The sequence below is a fragment of the Grampus griseus genome (assembly GCF_964374135.1).
Source record: "Grampus griseus genome assembly, chromosome: 21".
In the NCBI taxonomy this organism is placed as follows: domain Eukaryota; kingdom Metazoa; phylum Chordata; class Mammalia; order Artiodactyla; family Delphinidae; genus Grampus; species Grampus griseus.
In genome coordinates, this window is record NC_139015.1 from 17,695,410 (window position 1) to 17,714,361 (window position 18,952).

Consider the following 18,952-nt stretch of genomic DNA (forward strand, 5'->3'; position numbering starts at 1 on the left):
CCCACCTACCCCAGGAGAGAAGATCGCTCCAAGACAGTGAAAGCCTCCCTGCTCTCAGTGCAAAGTTCATCCAGCGACCTCACGGGACTAACCGGGCCTTAGCTTGTTTGCGCTTGTTTGGCTATAATTTTTCTCCATTCACCTCCCCATCCCTGCTCCATTTTTTTTTATTGGGGGTCTTTTGTTTTCCGGATCCGCCGCCTCTCCCTCCGGCCGCCCCATGGCTCCCTTAGCCGAGGTCGGGGGCTTCCTGGGCGGCCTGGAGGGCTTGGGCCAGCAGGTGGGCTCGCACTTCCTGCTGCCTCCTGCCGGGGAGCGGCCGCCTCTGCTGGGCGAGCGCCGGGGCGCGGCGGAGCTGGGCGCCCGCGGCGGGCCCGGGGCTGCGGAGCTGGCGCACCTGCACGGCATCCTGCGCCGCAGGCAGCTCTACTGCCGCACCGGCTTCCACCTGCAGATCCTGCCCGACGGCAGCGTGCAGGGCACCAGGCAGGACCACAGCCTGTTCGGTACGTACCGGCACCCCCGCCTCCCGCGCCCCTCTGCTCCCCCTCTTGCGTCTCCCTCCCCGTTCGCGGATGGAGTCGGGACTACGTGGGGCCGGGAGCCCCCGGAACCCTTCCAGTGTGAGGTGCTGGCCTGGGCTGCTGGGCGGCCAGCGAGGCACCGGAGGACTTTCCCCGCCCGCGGGCCGCCGCGGTTGCCGGCCGGCCTGCTGCTCCAGACGCTGAGGGCAGGAGGAGAAAGGGGGGTGCTCCGCCCGCACCTGGCTGCCCTGCCCTTCCTGCTGCCTGGGACACCGAGCCCTGGACTCGGAGCCACATCTTTCCCGCACTCCTTACCTCGCAGGCAGTTTTTTGTTTTTGTGTTCAAAATCCCTATTATTTTCTCCTACTTCCTCTCATATTTCCCCTTAACAAAAGTTAACAACCGGAAGCTTCTTTAAACCTGCCCTGCAGCTGTGCAGTTGATGAGTCTCCCATGGCTACTGCTCAAAGGATAGCTCTAACATAGGAGGCGAGCTTTTACGTGTCTACCTAGAGAACCATAAATGTTCACCTGAAAAGGTAACAGATTAACTTTCCGTGGGTACCATCGCTACTGTCAGGCTCACCTGCCTGCAGTTCTCAGCGCTCTTAAAGTTTGGTGAGGGGAAAAAAAAAAAAAAGCTTATCCGGCTACTGAGCATGCCCAGTCCTTCAGCCGAGATCCTCTTTAGAAATTGTGAAATCTGAAAGCAAAGATCTTGGTATTGACCTTAGGTAAGAGGAAATGGGGAAGCGAAAGAAGATACGGGTGGGAACACAAAGGGACGTATTTCAGAATACCTCCAACAGTGCCTGGGAGCAGAAGGGGTTAAAAGAAAGAAACAAAAACAAAAAACCCCCGAATGATTGTTAAGGCAGATTGTTAAGACACTAGATTGGGAAACCATAAGGTCTCGATTGTTAATTACCCCCTAACTAGCTGGGTGACTAGCACGTGCCCTCACCGGTCTAAGCCTTAGTTTTCTTGTCTGTACAATGAGGTTAAATCAGGTGATTCTCTCAAGATGCTCTCCTGTTCTAACAGCCCAGAATCTTTCCTCCACTGTGGAAGTTTTCATCATATTAGAGTTAACTGGCTAGCACTCTCAAAGGATTTTGATCATCAAACTTGGGACTTCATTAGAGAGAATCAGTGTATTTCATTTTAAAGATACCATTTACCTGTCAGCAGCAATGTGAAAGGGCCTAACATAGTGTCAGTTTTCCTTTTCTTTCCTAAGCACTGGAATTCTTTGAGAATCTCTTCTCTGAAGGGCCCTCTCTTATCCTCACCCCTGTTCTTATTCGGCTTTCTTTTTTTTGACTTGTAGTCCTCATTAAAACTTTGGGGAAGTGTAAATCTCAGTTTGAGGGGCATTTGTAACTCTAGATGTAGAAATGAGCATGTGGTGGTCATTTGGTAGCACTTAAAGGCTTAGAAAATTAACTTTTTAAAACCCACATGTTTGCAGCTTCCACTGATCTCTTCCAAATTCCCATTGACTATGAGTCCAGAGTGTAATGACCTCGTGGCCCCCCTTGGGGTCACTTTCAGAAAGTAGTTTCTAAATTGAGGAGGCTGAGATTCTGAGTCTAAAGAACTTTGTGACACCAGGTGGCTCAGTTCCCTTGCCTGTAAGAATTACTGCATTACAGAAAAACCCTCCAGCTACCAGAAGGATTTAGAAATGAATGCAAATGTGATAATGCCTATAAGTAGAGCAGGTACAAGTTAAGCTTAGGTAATATTCAGACATCTCCCCACCCCCCCACACACCGGGATACATAGTATAAGCTTGGAAATTCTATTTTTAAGACCCTTATAATTCAACCATAATCTCTCCAATGTCAAGAGTTGCTTCTTCCGCTTTGTGTCTCTTTATAAGACTGACTCTACGGGAAGAGATTAGTAAATATTTATAGACTTGATAACATTCATTAAACTGGTATTTTATTTCATTCCTTAATAAATGTTGCATATCAGAATGACCATCTTAGTAGAATTTTTTTTTTTTGGCTAAAATTTTGTATGCTTATTTAGTAATTGGAAAAATATGACTTGGACTGATGTTTGTGCTGGTTTAAGCCACCCTGTGGTGCAAGGGTACCTATCAGAACAAAATATTTACTGTGACACAAAGGAATGATAACCCAGATTAGCATTGTAGCTTAAAGGAGTAACAACCTCTAGGATGCATTAGAGTGCATCCTAGTGGCCTGTGATAGCTAAAACATCATAATTTATAACAAGAGAGTGCAGGTGAGAAGAAAGTATATATACAACATGTGTAATATTATAAGCTTCTCTCTATATTTGCCTTCTCTTTTTAGTGCTTCAATTAACTATGAAATTATTTTTCTCTCTAAAAATTCATTTCTGTGTCATCAAAGTAAGAATTTTGAAAATGCTTAAGATGTGCTATTTGAGATGTTAAAGTAACTAACATTTTTGATAATTTATACTAATTTGGCTATGATTCAATAAAAAATTCAGAATACTGTGTTTTAAAATTTCAAAACCACATCAATAGAATATAAACAAAAAGATCCCTGTAAGGTTTAAAAAATTTCCTATCTGAGTTAGCTCTGTATTTATAATAGAGTTTTCCTGCACAGTAGTACAGTAGGAAGATTTTACCTAATACATAAACCTGGAATCATTACTTTAAAAAAAAGTTTAGCCTGAGATCAAACATATTCCTTTAAAGACCTTTCTTTTATTCTCCCCTATTCTCCATAGATTTGTCTGATGTGGTTGCATTGTGGGTTGACTCACCTCTTTATTATGATTTTAAAAAAGGCTGGCTTTGAAAATGATACCAAAAAGACAAAGTACCTCCAAGTATTTTTATGGGACACTAGGCATTAGAAAATCTATCTAAAATCTGTGATTACCTCTTAAGGAAAGCTTTTCATGTCTACTCTTTGTTAAAGAATTAGCTTAGTTGCCACCTCATATTATAAATAAGAAAGACTTGTCAAATCTCATTTAAGAATCAAATGATTACAAATTACTGTGTGGTATACTATTTCCTTGTGGAGAAAAAACGATCAGAATTTAAAAGTGTGGCTAAAATCTTTAAGAGGAATATGAAAAGCACATAACTTTTTTCCCATCAGCCCCTATGAGCCATTGCAAAATTATTTTGACCTTGTTATATGTATATGAGGCTTTGGATGTCGTTTAATGAAGTTGAAGCTATTGAATATAATTATTCTAAGAATATATATAATTTCTTGTCTTTCTACAATTACATATTTTTTGACAACATAACGGCATTATTTTAAGATGAGAATTAAAGTGTAAGTGGTTTACAATTTAGTTTTGCAAGAAAAATGGATACTTTATAAGATCTGTTTTATAATTGATTTATATGGAAATGAATCTTGTATTGTACTTGAAAACTAGTTCTATTATACAGTCTAATCAGTTAATCAGTTCCTGTTCTTTGAAAGACAAGAGCATCTTAACGTAAATCAGATACTTAAAGAGAATTAAGTTACAAGTGAACTGCAGTACACTTCTCAGTTGAATGTAACATTCATTACAACTTCAAGTAATTATACATTTGTAAGTATATCTGGATGAAATTCCATTAACGTATCTTCTTCTACCAATCATGTTTTGGGCCTATATTTTTGTTTCTAACAGGAATCACTCACTAATGAGCTTGGCAGTACATTTAATTTTCCTTTACTTCCCACCTCTATATCAGTCATTATAATGGCTATCCTATGAGGTCTGTATCTTCCTACTATATCTTACCTCCTCTCTGCCTTAGGCTCTCATACAGGGACAGTGACTCTTTCAAGCCACTTAACAGGCAATTTAGCAGTACGATATTGTTGCTGTAAGATCCTTGTTAGCTCTAGTGCTCTACATGATCTCCTAATAGTTTGCAAGAGCTCATTTGAGCTCTTCAGAATCTATGTTTAGAGCTTAAGCATCCATGTTTCTGCCAAAGAGTGAATTAGGATCTGGACAGAACAGAGACCTCCATATATGCAAATAGCCAGATTTTGTACTTTCCTTTGGCCTTGGGAACGTCACGTGTCCAAACAAGAACTTGTATAATAAATCAAGAAATGACTTAAGATCAAGAGTCAGGCTAAATGGTACACATTTATACTGTTTGTAGAGCTTAAGAGGGAGTGAAGGGGTGAAGGTAGAAAGCTATCGAGGAAGGCAGTTCCAAGCATAGAAAGTACATCTATATACTTTTTCACCAGAGTCTAAAGAGAAGAACAAGACAAAGACATTAGTCCAAAGGTTAGTGTGTGCAGAGAAAAAGAATGATGCAGAGGGAAGCATTAAGGTTTTTTGTTGTTGTTGTTTTTGTTTAACTATGGTGTATTAAGAATATTGAGTGGAGAGTTTTCGGTACTAATTTACCTATAGATAAATGAAAATAATTCTGGAAAGTTATTGAAAGCAAAATCTACTTGCATGCTAAATTCTTGGTATTTGGCTATTACATTTCATGAATTATAAAGTCCTTTTACTTCTTTGAACCATAAAATTTATTTTTAAGGATCGTAGGACAGGAAATAGCATGCTATATAATCTGTAAATTTTGAAACTACTGTCTTGTCCTCAAGAAGCACTGTTTTGAAGTATAAACATTGGATTAGGGCTCAGAAGATGTGAGTTCAAGTGTCTGTCCTATTAATTACAAATATCATGCCTTTAAGCAAGCCTCAGTTTCTTTATATGTAAAATGGGATAGTAATATCTTCTATGCTTATCGTAGGAGGTTGTTTTTGAGGACCAGATAGAAAGTACTGATAAAAGTAGAAGCCCTTTATAAACTACAAAATACTAATACACCCATATAAGGTATACTGGCTGCTGCTAGAAAAAAATTTACTTGATTCATAGTAAGCAAAAACAAAGCAAAACAATTAATAGAACATGGTTGTAGTTAATAGAATCAAGGAGGAGAATTATGAACACCTCTATTATGTACTAATTTTATGGTAATAATAGTTTCCATTTATTGGGTGCCTAAATGTGTTAGTCTTTACCACTCTCCTGTAAGGAAGCATTTCACCCATTTTGCGTATGAGGAAATTGAAGTTCAAAGAAGACAAATGACTTATGTAGACTAATCAGTAAGTTACTGAACTGGATTCAAACCCAGGTCAGTCTGGTTTAAGGTTTTACACCCTTAACATTTTATCACGATGAACAATTTTTGGTTTTTTAGTTTTATTCATCTGTAAAATAGGAGGCTCATCATAATGACAACTGTACATCACTTTTCAGTTTACAAAGGCCTTCCACATACATCATTATATTTAGCAATTTGATCTACTGCTCTTTGGAAGATTTTCATTAGTCGTATGTTCTCTAATAAATGCAAATCATTATTTTGTTTATAAATTCAGGTATCCTGGAATTCATCAGTGTGGCAGTGGGACTGGTCAGTATTAGAGGTGTGGACAGTGGTCTTTACCTTGGAATGAATGACAAAGGAGAACTCTATGGATCAGTACGTATTTTTTAAAAAATTATTGTAATTCATTAAATAATGACTATCCATTTTATAAGTAAAATAGCTACCGATTATGCATATCAGAAGAAATACATAAACAACATACTTAAGTAGAAATTAAAAATCTAGATCCTGATAAATTTCCACATGTCTAGGCAGTAGTATAGCAACTCACTTTCATTTCTTTTTTTTTTTTTTGGCTACGTTGGGTCTTTGTTGCTGCATGCAGGCTTTCTCTAGTTGCTATAAGCAGGGGCTACTCTTCCTTGCAGTGCGTGGGCTCGTGGGCTCAATAGTTGTGGTTCGCCGGCTCTAGAGTGCAGGCTCAGTAGCTGTGGCACATGGGCTTAGTTGCTCCACGGCATGTGGGATCTTCCTGGACCAGGGATAGAACCAATGTCCCCTGCATTGGCAGGCGGATTCTTAACTACTGCGCCACCAGGGAAGTCCCCTCACTTTCATTTCTTAAACCCTAAAACTTTATTGCTTTTAGCTCACTAGTTTTTTTTCTGCCCATTATCCTGGTACCAGAGACAGAAAAATGAGAGCATTTTCTTCTTGCCATGTTAGATTCTTTTCATCTTTACATTCATTTAATATAAATTTTCTCTACCTATTATTACCTTCATAGATAAGTATACATCACTGACTTGCTGACCTTTGCAATATAGGAAATGAATGAATGAAATCTTAGGATACCTTAAACAATAACAGAAAATGGCAACCACACTAGTTGGACCGTATCTGCAGACTTGATAATTACAGTAGCCATGCTCTTACTCAGAGTTGCATTGGGCAGTTTTTAACTTATCACTGGGGATAAGTGCACACATCTGTAGGTTTACTATAAATGTTTTAAATATGGAACTTACAGTAAACTTTTCAAGTTAATACTTCATCAGTATAAGGTTTTTTTAATTTTCTTTTTTCTTTTCTTTCCTTTTTTTTTTAACGACAAAGCAGCAAAAACAACACAAGAATTAGAGCAACAGGATAATATAAAACTCAACCTGCAGTACTATGTAGATCTTTCGCTTTCACTGTATCATTTTTTCGTTGTTCGCAGTTGCTATATAATTGTAAGAAAATTGTTAAAGTGTAAATGTGGGCCACTCCCACCCATTCCCTCATGTGAAATCCCTTCTTAAAGTCGAAGTCTCTGTAGCTATTTCCAAAGAGAATTTACTTTTATGATTTAGCAGATGACACTATCTGGTACCTTCTTTTTTCTTAAAATCTCAATTGAGACCACAATATACAGTTAGAATCTCAATATACACTGAGGAAAATCGGTTATCATATTTCAGTAAATGGTACTCCACTTAATATCTGTCCTTCTAAGGGCAACACTTGCCCTTTCCGGGCTTTCTGTCAGCTCAGAAGAAGGAGAAATAATGCATTGTGTAATCTCCTAAGAGTAGAATTACAATTGAAAGAGGAAAACATGCACATAATCTTCCTTCTTCATGTATGTGTCAGATTAAAAAAGCAACTGTAGTCTACCCCTTGGGATAATATAGAGTCCATCTTGAAAAGACAAGAAATCACTGGGCTTTTTACCTAATAGTAATATCCAGATATAAGTTAATTGTGGGGATTATGTCATCAAACAATAAATTCATAAAGGGAAGATATATGACTTGGAGTGATGATCTTGAGTTAGGAATTTGAATGTTAGCAAGGTCTTGAAACATTTCAAGATGGTAGTGGAGATTTGCTGTGTAGAACTTTGGCATCTAATGATGGAACAAGATAAACTACAGGCCTATTTGCCAGTGATGGTGATGGAAGGGAGGTAAAATGGAGCATGGGCAAGTTTAGAATATTTATTGTTTGAAAATAAAATTGAGAATTGACATTTAACTTAGAGTTCTGTAAACTAAACTGCTGGATGGAGTCACCTGGGAGAAAGAATTCCAGATAACATGAGAACTAAAACAGAACAAAGCAAAAACAATCTACCCTCTCTCCTTCTTTGATAAGGATATAGTTATAGGCAAATAAATAGAGAGTTGAGACTTTTCTAAGGAAATTCTCTTAAAGATATCTTTTTCAATGGCAGTTATCTTCTCTCTTTTAGGAGAAACTGACTTCTGAATGCATCTTTAGGGAGCAATTTGAAGAGAACTGGTATAATACCTATTCATCCAACATATATAAACATGGAGACACTGGCCGTAGGTATTTTGTGGCACTTAACAAAGATGGAACTCCAAGAGATGGTGCCAGATCTAAAAGACATCAGAAATTTACACATTTCCTGCCTAGACCAGTGGATCCAGAAAGAGTTCCTGAACTGTACAAGGACCTACTAATGTACAGTTGAAGGGTGATAGTGTCTTTACTGAAGAACCAAACTACAACTATTCTTTCTTATTACAGTTTGCATCATAAAATAATAACACAGGAAGACCTTCAGAATGTTATGGAGTCTATTTTCCACTGGGAGACTGAATTTGGAAAGAATATTGAGAACAAACAAACAAAAAATATCTTGACTTGAAGTAGATCAAGATCTCTCTTTACAAGTGGATTAAGTTCCCTCGGGTACACTGGCTCTGTCCTCACTTGTAGATTGAAGCTGAAAATCTGTTAAACTGTGGGTAATGGGAACCCTACCTAGTTTGCTGCTGGTGCCTCACCTCTCTGGAGTATGTTTACTTTAAAAGTTACATTAAAAATAGATACTTCATGTTGAAGAGATGTATTGACATAGTTGGCCAAGATCATTGCTACATAAATTTTGAGAACCTTGTAGGATTTTGCAGGTTACGGCATTTTATGTAAAAAATTTGGGTGAAACATGGACTATGAAACATGCCACACCAAGACGGAACATTTTTTTTAAAAAAGGATGGACCTATTTATACATTTTCAGTTTGCAAATATTTATTATATATATTTATTTATTAAAGAGTTTATTTTTTACTAGTATATGAAGATAATACAAGAGAAAAAAACAACAAAAATTTCTTTATCGTGCCATTACTTTGTTGTGATGTCTTGGGCTGTAAAGAAGACATCATTATTGCTACACATTAAACATAGAATAAGATCTTGAATTTCTTTTTAAAAATAAAGTATAGCATAGGTTATATTTTTTTGCAGTCAATTGCCTTCTAAATGTAACATTGGTTTCTTTGGCCTAGAAAAATGCTGTATCAATTTGTATTGAACTCAACACACATTCAAAAAGGGAATTAAACATTTTAATTTTTATGTTTTGGTTTCATTCCTTTTCAGGTGGAGTTATTCTACTTATAGGACATATTTTTAAAGTGACAAAATTCTGAGTTCCTAGAGAAAAGCTTGATATTTAGAGAACTTCTAATGGTGAAAATTACTGGACATTATAAGCCATTTATGCTTACCTATTTTCTTAGTCTGGCAAAGCCCATTTCTTTTCACCCACTATGATCACAGAAAGAATGTGTCTTTGTGGTACCACCATTAATAATAGTAAGGCTTCATCTACCTATCCGAGTGTGCTATCTTTTCCGTTATAGCCGCTATTTTGTCATTATTTCAATAAACAGTCATTAAGCCTACTATGCAGAAGATACTGTGAGGCACTAAGGAAAATATGGTGATCAAGCCAGAGGTGGGTCCTGCTTCATGGAGCTTAACGTCTAGTAAGGGAAACTAACGAACACCGTAACTGTGAATTGTGACCTGCTCTATGAGAAAAACAAGGTTCAGACACAGAAAAAAAGAGAATAAATTTAGATAGGATGAGTCAGAGGCTTCTCTAAAGAGCTGACATTTCTTAAAGGATAAGGCTAAGAGGAGAATAAGAGCCTTAAAGGAAGAGGAAACAGTGAGTCTGGAGTCCCTAAGGTGAGAAAGAGCTTTGTGGCTGGAGCTGAGTGACCAATTGGGAGAGTGGCACATATAAGTTTACAGAGCCACACAGATACAAATCCTGTAGGTTCTTAAAGACATTTCTGAGGTTTTATTTGCTCCTACCCAGCAGTTGTCAATGTCACCACCCTCACATTAGCAGTCATCGTTGGGAATGTGGTTACAATCATGGAAGCAGCTGTCACCAGTTAGAACCTGGAAGTCTTGGTGAAACACATTGCTGGGCTCCCGCCCCACAGTTTCTGATGTGTGGGTCTGGGGTGAGGCCTAAAAATTTACATTTTTAACAGGTTCCCAGGTAATATTGATGCAGTTGGTCTGGAGACCATACTTTAAGAACCACTAGTCTAGAGCAGTGTTTCTCACACTTTAATGTACATGCAAAATCACCTGGGGATCTTGTTAAAGGACAGATCTGTTAAACTAGGTCTCAGTTAGCAGGTGAAGAGCTGAACTTTTGCATTTCTAACAATGTTCCAGGTGATGCTTGAGATGGCCAGACCATGCACCACACTTTGAATGAAAGACTAACTGTTGCTTTAATGTTCTCTGGAGTTATTCCTGTTAATTCATCCTCTCATTACTTGAATGAATTAATGGTAATGCTGAGGGTGAGGGTAGGGAGTTCAACAGATACCTTTAATAAAGCTACACGGGAATGTGTGCGTGGCTAGAGGGGTAGTGTGTGTACTTGCCTGTATACAGGGTAAGAGGCAGAGAAATGGTTTAGCTCAAAACCTATTGGTTTAAATATAGAATAGATAGCTAGTGGGAAGCAGCCGCATAGCACAGGGAGATCAGCTCAGTGCTTTGTGACCACCTAGAGGGGTGGGATAGGGAGGGTGGGAGGGAGATGCAAGAAAGAAGAGATATGGGGACATATGAATATGTATAACGGATTCACTTTGTTATAAAGCAGAAACTAACACACCACTGTAAAGCAATTATACTCCAATGAAGATGTTAAAAAAAAACAAAACCTATTCCTTTTATAAATATAAAAAAATAGTAAAAATGGTTTAGCAGTAATACTTTAATAATCTTCAGAATAAAATAATTCCCATTTATTTTTATTTGTCAATAAAAGTGAAAACCTAGTTTTGGTTCAGTGTTTGACACTTATATTTAAAGCATGTGTCCCAAAGCCAGCATTATGCAAGTATTTCAAATCTTTTGCAAAATGTTGCTGGTGTCTAAATTTATAACTGTGGAGGAAGTCATATAAATTTAAACAGATAATACACTGATCAGAGGTGGCCCACAGGGCTTCCCTGCAGGGCTTCCCTGATGGCGCAGTGGTTGGGAGTTCACCTGCTGATGCAGGCAACACGGGTTCGGGCCCCGGTCCGGGAAGATCCCATATGCCGCGGAGTGGCTGGGCCCGTGAGCCATGGCCGCTGAGCCTGCGCGTCCGGAGCCTGTGCTCTGCAATGGGAGAGGCCACAACAGTGAGAGGCCCGCATAGAGCAAAAAAAAAAGATGGCCCACAACGAATATTGTTACTCAATCAAAATTTCTTCTTTTTTTTAGATATAATAAGAAAATAAATTTAACTTTTTTTAAAAAATTGGGGTATAGTTGCTTTACAATGTTGTGTTAGTTTCTGCTGTACAATGAAGTGAATCAGCTATATGTGTACCTATATGCCCTCCCTCCTGGACCTCCCTCCTCCGCCCCCATCCCACCCATCTAGGTCACCACAGAACACGGAGCTGAGCTCCCTGTGCTATACTGCAGGTTCCCACTAGCTATCTGTTTTACACATGGTAGTGTATATATGTCAATCTCAATCTCCCAGTTCATCCCACACCCCATTCCCCACCCCGTGTCCACATGTCCATTCCCTATGTCTGCGTCTCTATTCCTGCCCTGCAAATAGGTTCATCTGTACCATTTTTCTAGATTCCACATATATGCATTAATATACGTATTTGTTTTTTTCTTTCTGACTTACTTAATTCTGTATGACAGACTCTAGGTCCATCCACGTCTCTACAAATGACCCAATTTCATTTCTTTTTATGGCTGAGTAATATTCCATTTTATATATGTACATCTTCCTTATCCATTCATCTGTTGATGGCCATTTAGGTTACTTCCATGCAAAGAAAACCATAAATTAGACGTAAAGACAACCCTCAAAATGGGAGAAAATATTTGCAAATGAAACAACTGACAAGGGATTAATCTCCAAAATATATAAACAGCTCATGTAGCTCAATATCAAAAAAACAAACAACCCAATCAAAAAATGGGCAGAAGATCTAAGTAGACATTTCTCCAGAGAAGACATACAGATGGCCAAGAGGCACATGAAAACATGCTCAATGTCACTAGTCATTAGAGAAATACAGATCAAAAGTACAATGAGTTATCATCCCCTGACACTGGTCAGAATGGCCATCATCAAAAATATCTACAGGGCTTCCCTGGTGGCGCAGTGGTTGGGAGTCCGCCTGCCGATGCAGGGGACACGGGTTCGTGCCCCGGTCCGGGAGGATCCCACATGTTGCGGAGCGGCTGGGCCCGTGAGCCATGGCCGCTGAGCCTGCGCGTCCGGAGCCTGTGCTCCGCAACGGGAGAGGCCACAACAGTGAGAGGCCCGCGTACCGCAAAAAAAAAAAAAAAAAAAAAAAAAAAATCTACAAACGATAAATGCTGGAGAGGGTGTGGAGAAAAGGGAACCCTCTTGCACTGTTGGTGGGAATGTAAATTGATACAGCCACTACAGAGAACAATATGGAGGTTCCTTAAAAGACTAAAATAGAACTACCATATGACCCAGAAATCCCACTACTGGGCATATACCCTGAGAAAACCATAATTCAAAAAGTTTAACTTTTTTATGGTGATAGCTACCTGTAGAAATTTGAGATATGAAATATGATTGAAGTAGTGGCTTTACAAACTTTCAGAAAACTAGAAAGTCACTATATCTTGTATTCTAGTTCTATTTATATATTGGCATGTCTTCCTATGTCAGAAAAACAATTTATATCTACTGAATTTATACTCCTTGAAGAAATGATCTATTCCATATCTGAATAGATTTCACTTGATACTCCTAAATGGAAGTAGTGTGTGAACATATTAATTAATTCATACATGGAAGGATAAGAATAATTTGGTTTATTATCAAATCAATATTTTGAAAATATTTTATCCTCAGGATGCTTGGGGAAAATCTCACCCATTAGTCATTTTCTTTCTTCTTTATTTTAAATGTTCTATTAGAAATCATTTATTAACTTACATTTTCCATTCTTTCTTGCTTGGAATGTTAACTATCATTTGCAAAACTTCCCTACAGTTTCTGCAATGATAAGAGACTTTCACTAGCAACAATTAGATTTTCTACTTGCTAAAATAGAACAGATTGATCTCTTTCCTGGTTGGGTGTTCTCCACAGGCTCCAGCCATTGCCATGTATAACTGGATATAAGTAATACTTTGAGACCAAGGTTCTTCTCTCTATAGAGACCACTCTGGCATGGGAGGCTGCAATGTGTCAAATGGCCCATGATAGTTGGTTAAATGGTTCCGTAAATGCTGAAAATAGCCTTGCTTCTCATCAGACTAAGCAGCCCCACATTCAGGCCCCAAAAGTGCTGTTGATTGGGACAAGCTGGTACAGTGAAGTTGTACCCTAGTCTTGCCTAGGATACTATGTCCATCAACAGAAAAGAAGGATTAGAGAACTAGACTAGAAAAGAAAAATCTAATCAAAGGCCTCTTAGTTTTAAAAGATTTCTGGATTTCAAATTAAAGTTCCCCTTGCCCTGTTTGAAAAAATATTAGATGTTTCCTGGTTCCTCAGCCACTAAAGCTTCCTGTATGATTTGGCTTCTAGGTGGTTCACATGTATCTTGCCACCCATTGGGTCAAAGGGAGTTTGAATATTTATTTTAGCATTTCTGGCATCCAGAAATGAATATCTGTCCTCATTTCATCCACAAGTCCCCCCCACCATGGTTAAAATATAAGAAAATATAACATCAGATACAAGTGTTTACTTATATATTTTTGACCAACCCATGTTTTTTCCCCAATGAACCGTATACTCTTTATCCCAATTCAGTAAATAAGTCAGCTCTACTTCTATTTGCTCTCTAGTTTTTTAATGAAGAAGCATTTGGGACATGCCACTTGTATTGCTCCAGATCTCTTCATGGTGGTGGAATGACCAGTCGTGTGTGTGGTATTTTTATTTATTTATTGGCCAGACTATTACCTCACCCTTTGCCGTGGGGCTTGAGTTGTGTGGAGGGTGGGACTGTGAAGGAGGCATTATTGTGAAGGGAGAAATTATTGAGAAGATAAATTGTTAAGGTGAAGAAGACTCTACCTCCAATCACACTGAGATTTGGATGGCTACCACATCTTGTGGTATTTGAAAATAATCGTCTTGGAGGTATCAGAGTGAAGAGTGCAGTGGTCAAGCACAGTGTTTCTTAGAGGAAGCAGTGTACCTTGGGCATCAGTCAGGGTGCTCTTGCCAAGGGCTGGCTCCTAGTCGTGCAGCATGCTTCTGTGAAGGGCAGTACTCTATCCTGATTCTACTGCTTCCATTTAACAATGGAGCTCTCATCTGCCCGTCATCCCTTGAGAGTACTTGTGTATCAAATATAATCAAATTTGTGGTGGTGGCAGAAGGACCTGATGTTCTGTCTTTGGAGTGCTCTGTTTTAACGATGGACCAATAAGTGGCTGGCAACTGATTTGTACTCAAAAATGAGTACACCATTTGACAACATTTTCATTTCCTTAGGGACATGCCAATGATTCCACGTCAAGGGATCACTGGAGAGTCCACTGGGGAGTCTTTCTGGGTTATATGGGCTGAGAGGTTAGAAAGTTGCCTGTGTAATCTTTAAGAAACCTGCCTGTCAGGAGGCCACGTGATCTAATGATGTTACTGCAGCAGAATACCCCATTGTGTCGATATCCGTACCCAGCACTTACTTTCTTTGCATCCTGTTTAGTGATGTGAGTTTCAAGGACAAACATTTTGTCCCACTCAGTGCATAATTTATATGTTCGAAATAACAACACTCCCATAAAAGTTATTGTTTGGTGAAGGGCCCTTGAATTTAGTTTTTCTGTTAAATTGTTCTATCATTTTTAGTTGTCAAACTAATAAGGGAAGGCAGAGCCTCAAGTACAGTTATTTCCAACGGCTACCCCAATGTGCCAGCTCTAAAATGAATACATCTTCTACTTGAATCAGATCAAGGACACCTGTCTAAATGTTACCTTATTAGATTATAATGCAGTGCTAAAGAATTTATCCTATAGTAGGGCCATTCTGGCCAGACAAAGGCACACTGTATTGACGACCAAAATTAACAGGTCATAATTAGCATCTAAAAGGATGTATTTGCTACATCAGTGACCACAGATTACCAAAAGGTTGATTCAAGGTCCATCTCTGTTTTGGACCAGTCAAACCAGGGTTCAAGGGGTAAGTGGTGTGTGAGGTTAGTCCCAGTTTCTTCAACATCCCTGCTATGAAATTTATTATAGTCCTACTGCACCGTGGTACTTTCCACATTTGCAGCAGTGTGGTTCTAGAGCTTCCCTTTTGGCAGGTCCAGTTGTTGGGGGTTCTACTCTTTGACATTTGAAGGCTCTTTCCATCCCTAGAATTACAATAAATCCCTTGCAATTACACACTCAGGGAAAGGAAATACCACCCCAGGAAAACTTCTTTGGTCCTCTGTGTCCGGCCACTATCCTAACCCAGGCACCACAGCTACTTCTCCTCCATATCTTTCAATAGTCAAAAAAATTTCTCTCCTTATGTTCAAGTTTCCCAGAATGAATGTTATCTTTGATCCTGTATCTAAAAGTTCCTGAGATTCTTGAAAATTATCCTTTGTTCAAAACAAGTCTCGGGGTTTAGAGTCTCTCCAGGCCAATCTAACGTTTTACTGGACCCGATGTTAAGGACTTTGGGGCAGATTGTCCTTCCCTTTGAGAGACTGGGTCTGATCTCCCGACTTGAGTGCCAGGGTTCTTAAATTAAGAAAGATCAGAAGAAATCAAAGGAAACACTTTGGAAGTTGTCCTTTGTTTTCCATGCGCAGGGAGTTTATCCTTAGGATTTACGAAGCCCTTGTCTCAGTGTTCCCTCTCTTGGCTCAGCTCCCAGTGATTTTGAAGTGGCTTGTTGCTATCTGTGTGGAGGGTTTGCCAAGGTTGTTGCCATAGCTGCCGTGCCTGCAAGTTTAGCTGATTCTTCTGTCCTATTGATCTCCTCTGAATCTTAGTAAGTTGTCAGTGTTTCTCTTGTGAATGGAGGATGTGATTCCAAATCTAATGACCCTTTGTCTTAGCCCATAGGGAAATTGTTGTGTAGACAGTGAGCCCAATCGAAATTCATATCTTTCCATTAGCCTATTCTCCAGCTATTTCCCATGAAATTCATGCTTCCATAGAAAGCTTTTGGGAGTTAGAAACATAACCCTTTGGGAGAGACTCAAGATGATCATTTCTTTGCATTTCAGCATAAAGATAATCATCTGAATTGTTAGGTTCACCTAGCCTGCTGGTCAGGATGGTCCCCATTTGAAGTTCTTTCTTTCTAGTCTCCTTGATCCCTTGCTTATCAGTTTTCCATGATGGGGTTGCTCTACTATTCCTTGCTTATCAGTTTTCTATGATGGGGTTATTCATCTTGGTTTCCAAGATTTCCCTACCCACAGAATCAAAGCATTAATTTCAAAGGGGTGTCCACTTCTTCCTCTCACATATTCTATTCATTACCTCTCCTTTTTCTAAATTGTGGTAAAATATACATAAATTTACCTTTTTGAAACAATTAAAAATGTACGGTTCTATGGTATTAGGTACGTTCATGTTGTTGTGCAACCATCCCCACCATTCATCTCCAGAACGTTTTCTTCTTCCCCCCTGCAACTCTGATCCAGTGAACACTAACTTCTCATTCTCCTCTCCTCTCAGCCTTTGGCAACTACCATTCTACTTTCTGCTTCTGTGAATTCAGCTGCTTTAAGAACCTCGTATAAGTGGAATCACACATTATTTGTCCTTTTGTAACTGGCTTATTTCACTTAGCATAATGTTTTCAAGGCTTGTCTATGTTGTAGCACGTGTCAGACTTTTAAGGCTGAATAATGTTTAATTGTACATATATACCATATTTAGTTTACACATTCTTCTGTTCATGGACACAAGGGTTGTTTCCACCCTTTGTCTATTTTGCAAAGCTGCTATGAACATGGGTGTACAAATATTTATTCAAATTCCTACTTTCATTTCCTTTGGTCATACTTTAAACAGGTTTTAAAAATGTTCTTTAAAAATTTTTATTGTGGTATAATTTACATAGAATAATTCAAAGATTTTAAGTGTAGCATTTTATGGCTTTTGACAAATATTGATATATACACCTGTGTAACTCCCACTACACTCACGATATGGAATAAATCCATCAGGCCAGAAGGCTTCTCCTTGCCCATTTGTGGTCATTACTTCCTTCACCCACAGCTCAAGGAAACCACTAATCTGCTTACTGCCTCTGTAGATTAGCTTTTATTTTCTAGAATTTAGCATCGATGGAAACATTCAGTATGAACTCAACGTTTTTGAGATTTACCCATATTGCATGTATCAGAGGTATCTTTCTCTTTATTGCTGAGTAGTAGTTCATTGTAAGGCTATAACACAATTTGTTTATCTATTCAACAGTTGATGGACATCTGGTTGTTTCCAGGGCTATTGTGAATAAAACTGCTATGAACATATATTTTTCATTCTCTGGGATAAATATCTAGAGTGGAATTGCTGAGTTGTATTTATAATACACAGCCAACCAGTGTCCCAAAGTGGTTGTACCATATTACTTTTAAAAGAGCATCATAAGGACTTTCCTGGTGGTGCAGTGGTTAAGAATCCGCCTGCCAATGCAGGGGACATGGGTGGGAAGATCCCACATGCCGTGGAGCAACTAAGCCCACGCGCCGCAACTACTGAGCCTGCGCTCTAGAGCCTACGAGCCATAACTACTGAGCCTGCGAACCACAACTACTGAAGCCCCTGTGCCTAGAGCCTGTGCCCGGCAACAAGAGAAGCCACTGCAATGAGAAGCCCACGCATCACAACAAAGAGTAGCCCCCGCTCGCTGCAACTAGAGAAAGCCTGCGTGCAGCAACAAGACACAACACAGCCAAAATAAATAAATAAATAAAAATTAAAAAAAATAAAAATTAAAAAAAATAAAAGAGCATCATATAAGAGATCCAGTTGTTTTACTTGCTCATCAACACTTGGTATCAATAGTCTTTCTAGTTTTAGAAATTCTAGTGATAGCTCATGTAGTTCTAATTTGCATGTAATTTACATCTAAATGCATTTTATTTAATTAATTAAATTCCATAGTGACTAATGATGTGGAAAATGTTTTCATGAGGTTATTTGTCATCTGTATATCTTCTTCAGTAAAGCATTAGTTCAGATTTTTGCCCATATTTCTTGGGTTATTTATCGTATTATTATTGAGTTGTAAGAGTTCTATATATATTCTAGGTATAAGTCCTTTTTGAATATATATTTTGCAAATATTTTCTCTCAGTCTGTGGTTTATCTTTTCTTTCATTAACAGGGTCTTTTGAAGAGCAAAGTTTTAAATTTTGATAAAGTCCAATTTATGAAATTGTTTTCATTCATGCTGTTTGTTTTGTATCTAGAATTCTTTTGCCAAACCCAAAGTTGCTAAAGATTTCTCCTGTGTGTTCTTCTTGAAATTTTTATAGTTGTAACTCTTACATTTAGATCTATGATCCATTTTGAGATTATTTTTGCCTGTGAAATTTTTAGAATTTTATTTATCTTTTTTTTTGATGAAAGACTATTTAATTCTTCAAGAAAACAGACCAAATGTGTTTCACTGTGAACACTTTGTAGAGGCGAACTGAGGCTGCAGTACTTTAGTGGTTTGTTTTTTTAAATATTTATTTGGCTTTGCCGGGTCTTCGTATGCGGGATCTTCAACGCCCCATGTGGGATCTTTAGCTGGGGCACACATGCGGGATCTAGTTCCCTGACCAGAGA

At 38.8% G+C, this 18,952-nt stretch overlaps 1 protein-coding gene across 1 annotated transcript; it reads left to right on the forward strand.

Annotated features, from left to right (window-relative positions):
• Window positions 1-220: 220 nt before the first annotated feature.
• FGF20 (fibroblast growth factor 20) lies at window positions 221-8,345 on the forward strand (the record flags this gene model as incomplete). The annotated part of the gene is made up of 3 exons (XM_082680562.1): window positions 221-506; window positions 5,913-6,016; window positions 8,100-8,345. 3 exons carry the CDS (start codon window positions 221-223, stop codon window positions 8,343-8,345), a joined length of 636 nt encoding a protein of 211 aa, XP_082536688.1.
• Window positions 8,346-18,952: the final 10,607 nt, after the last annotated feature.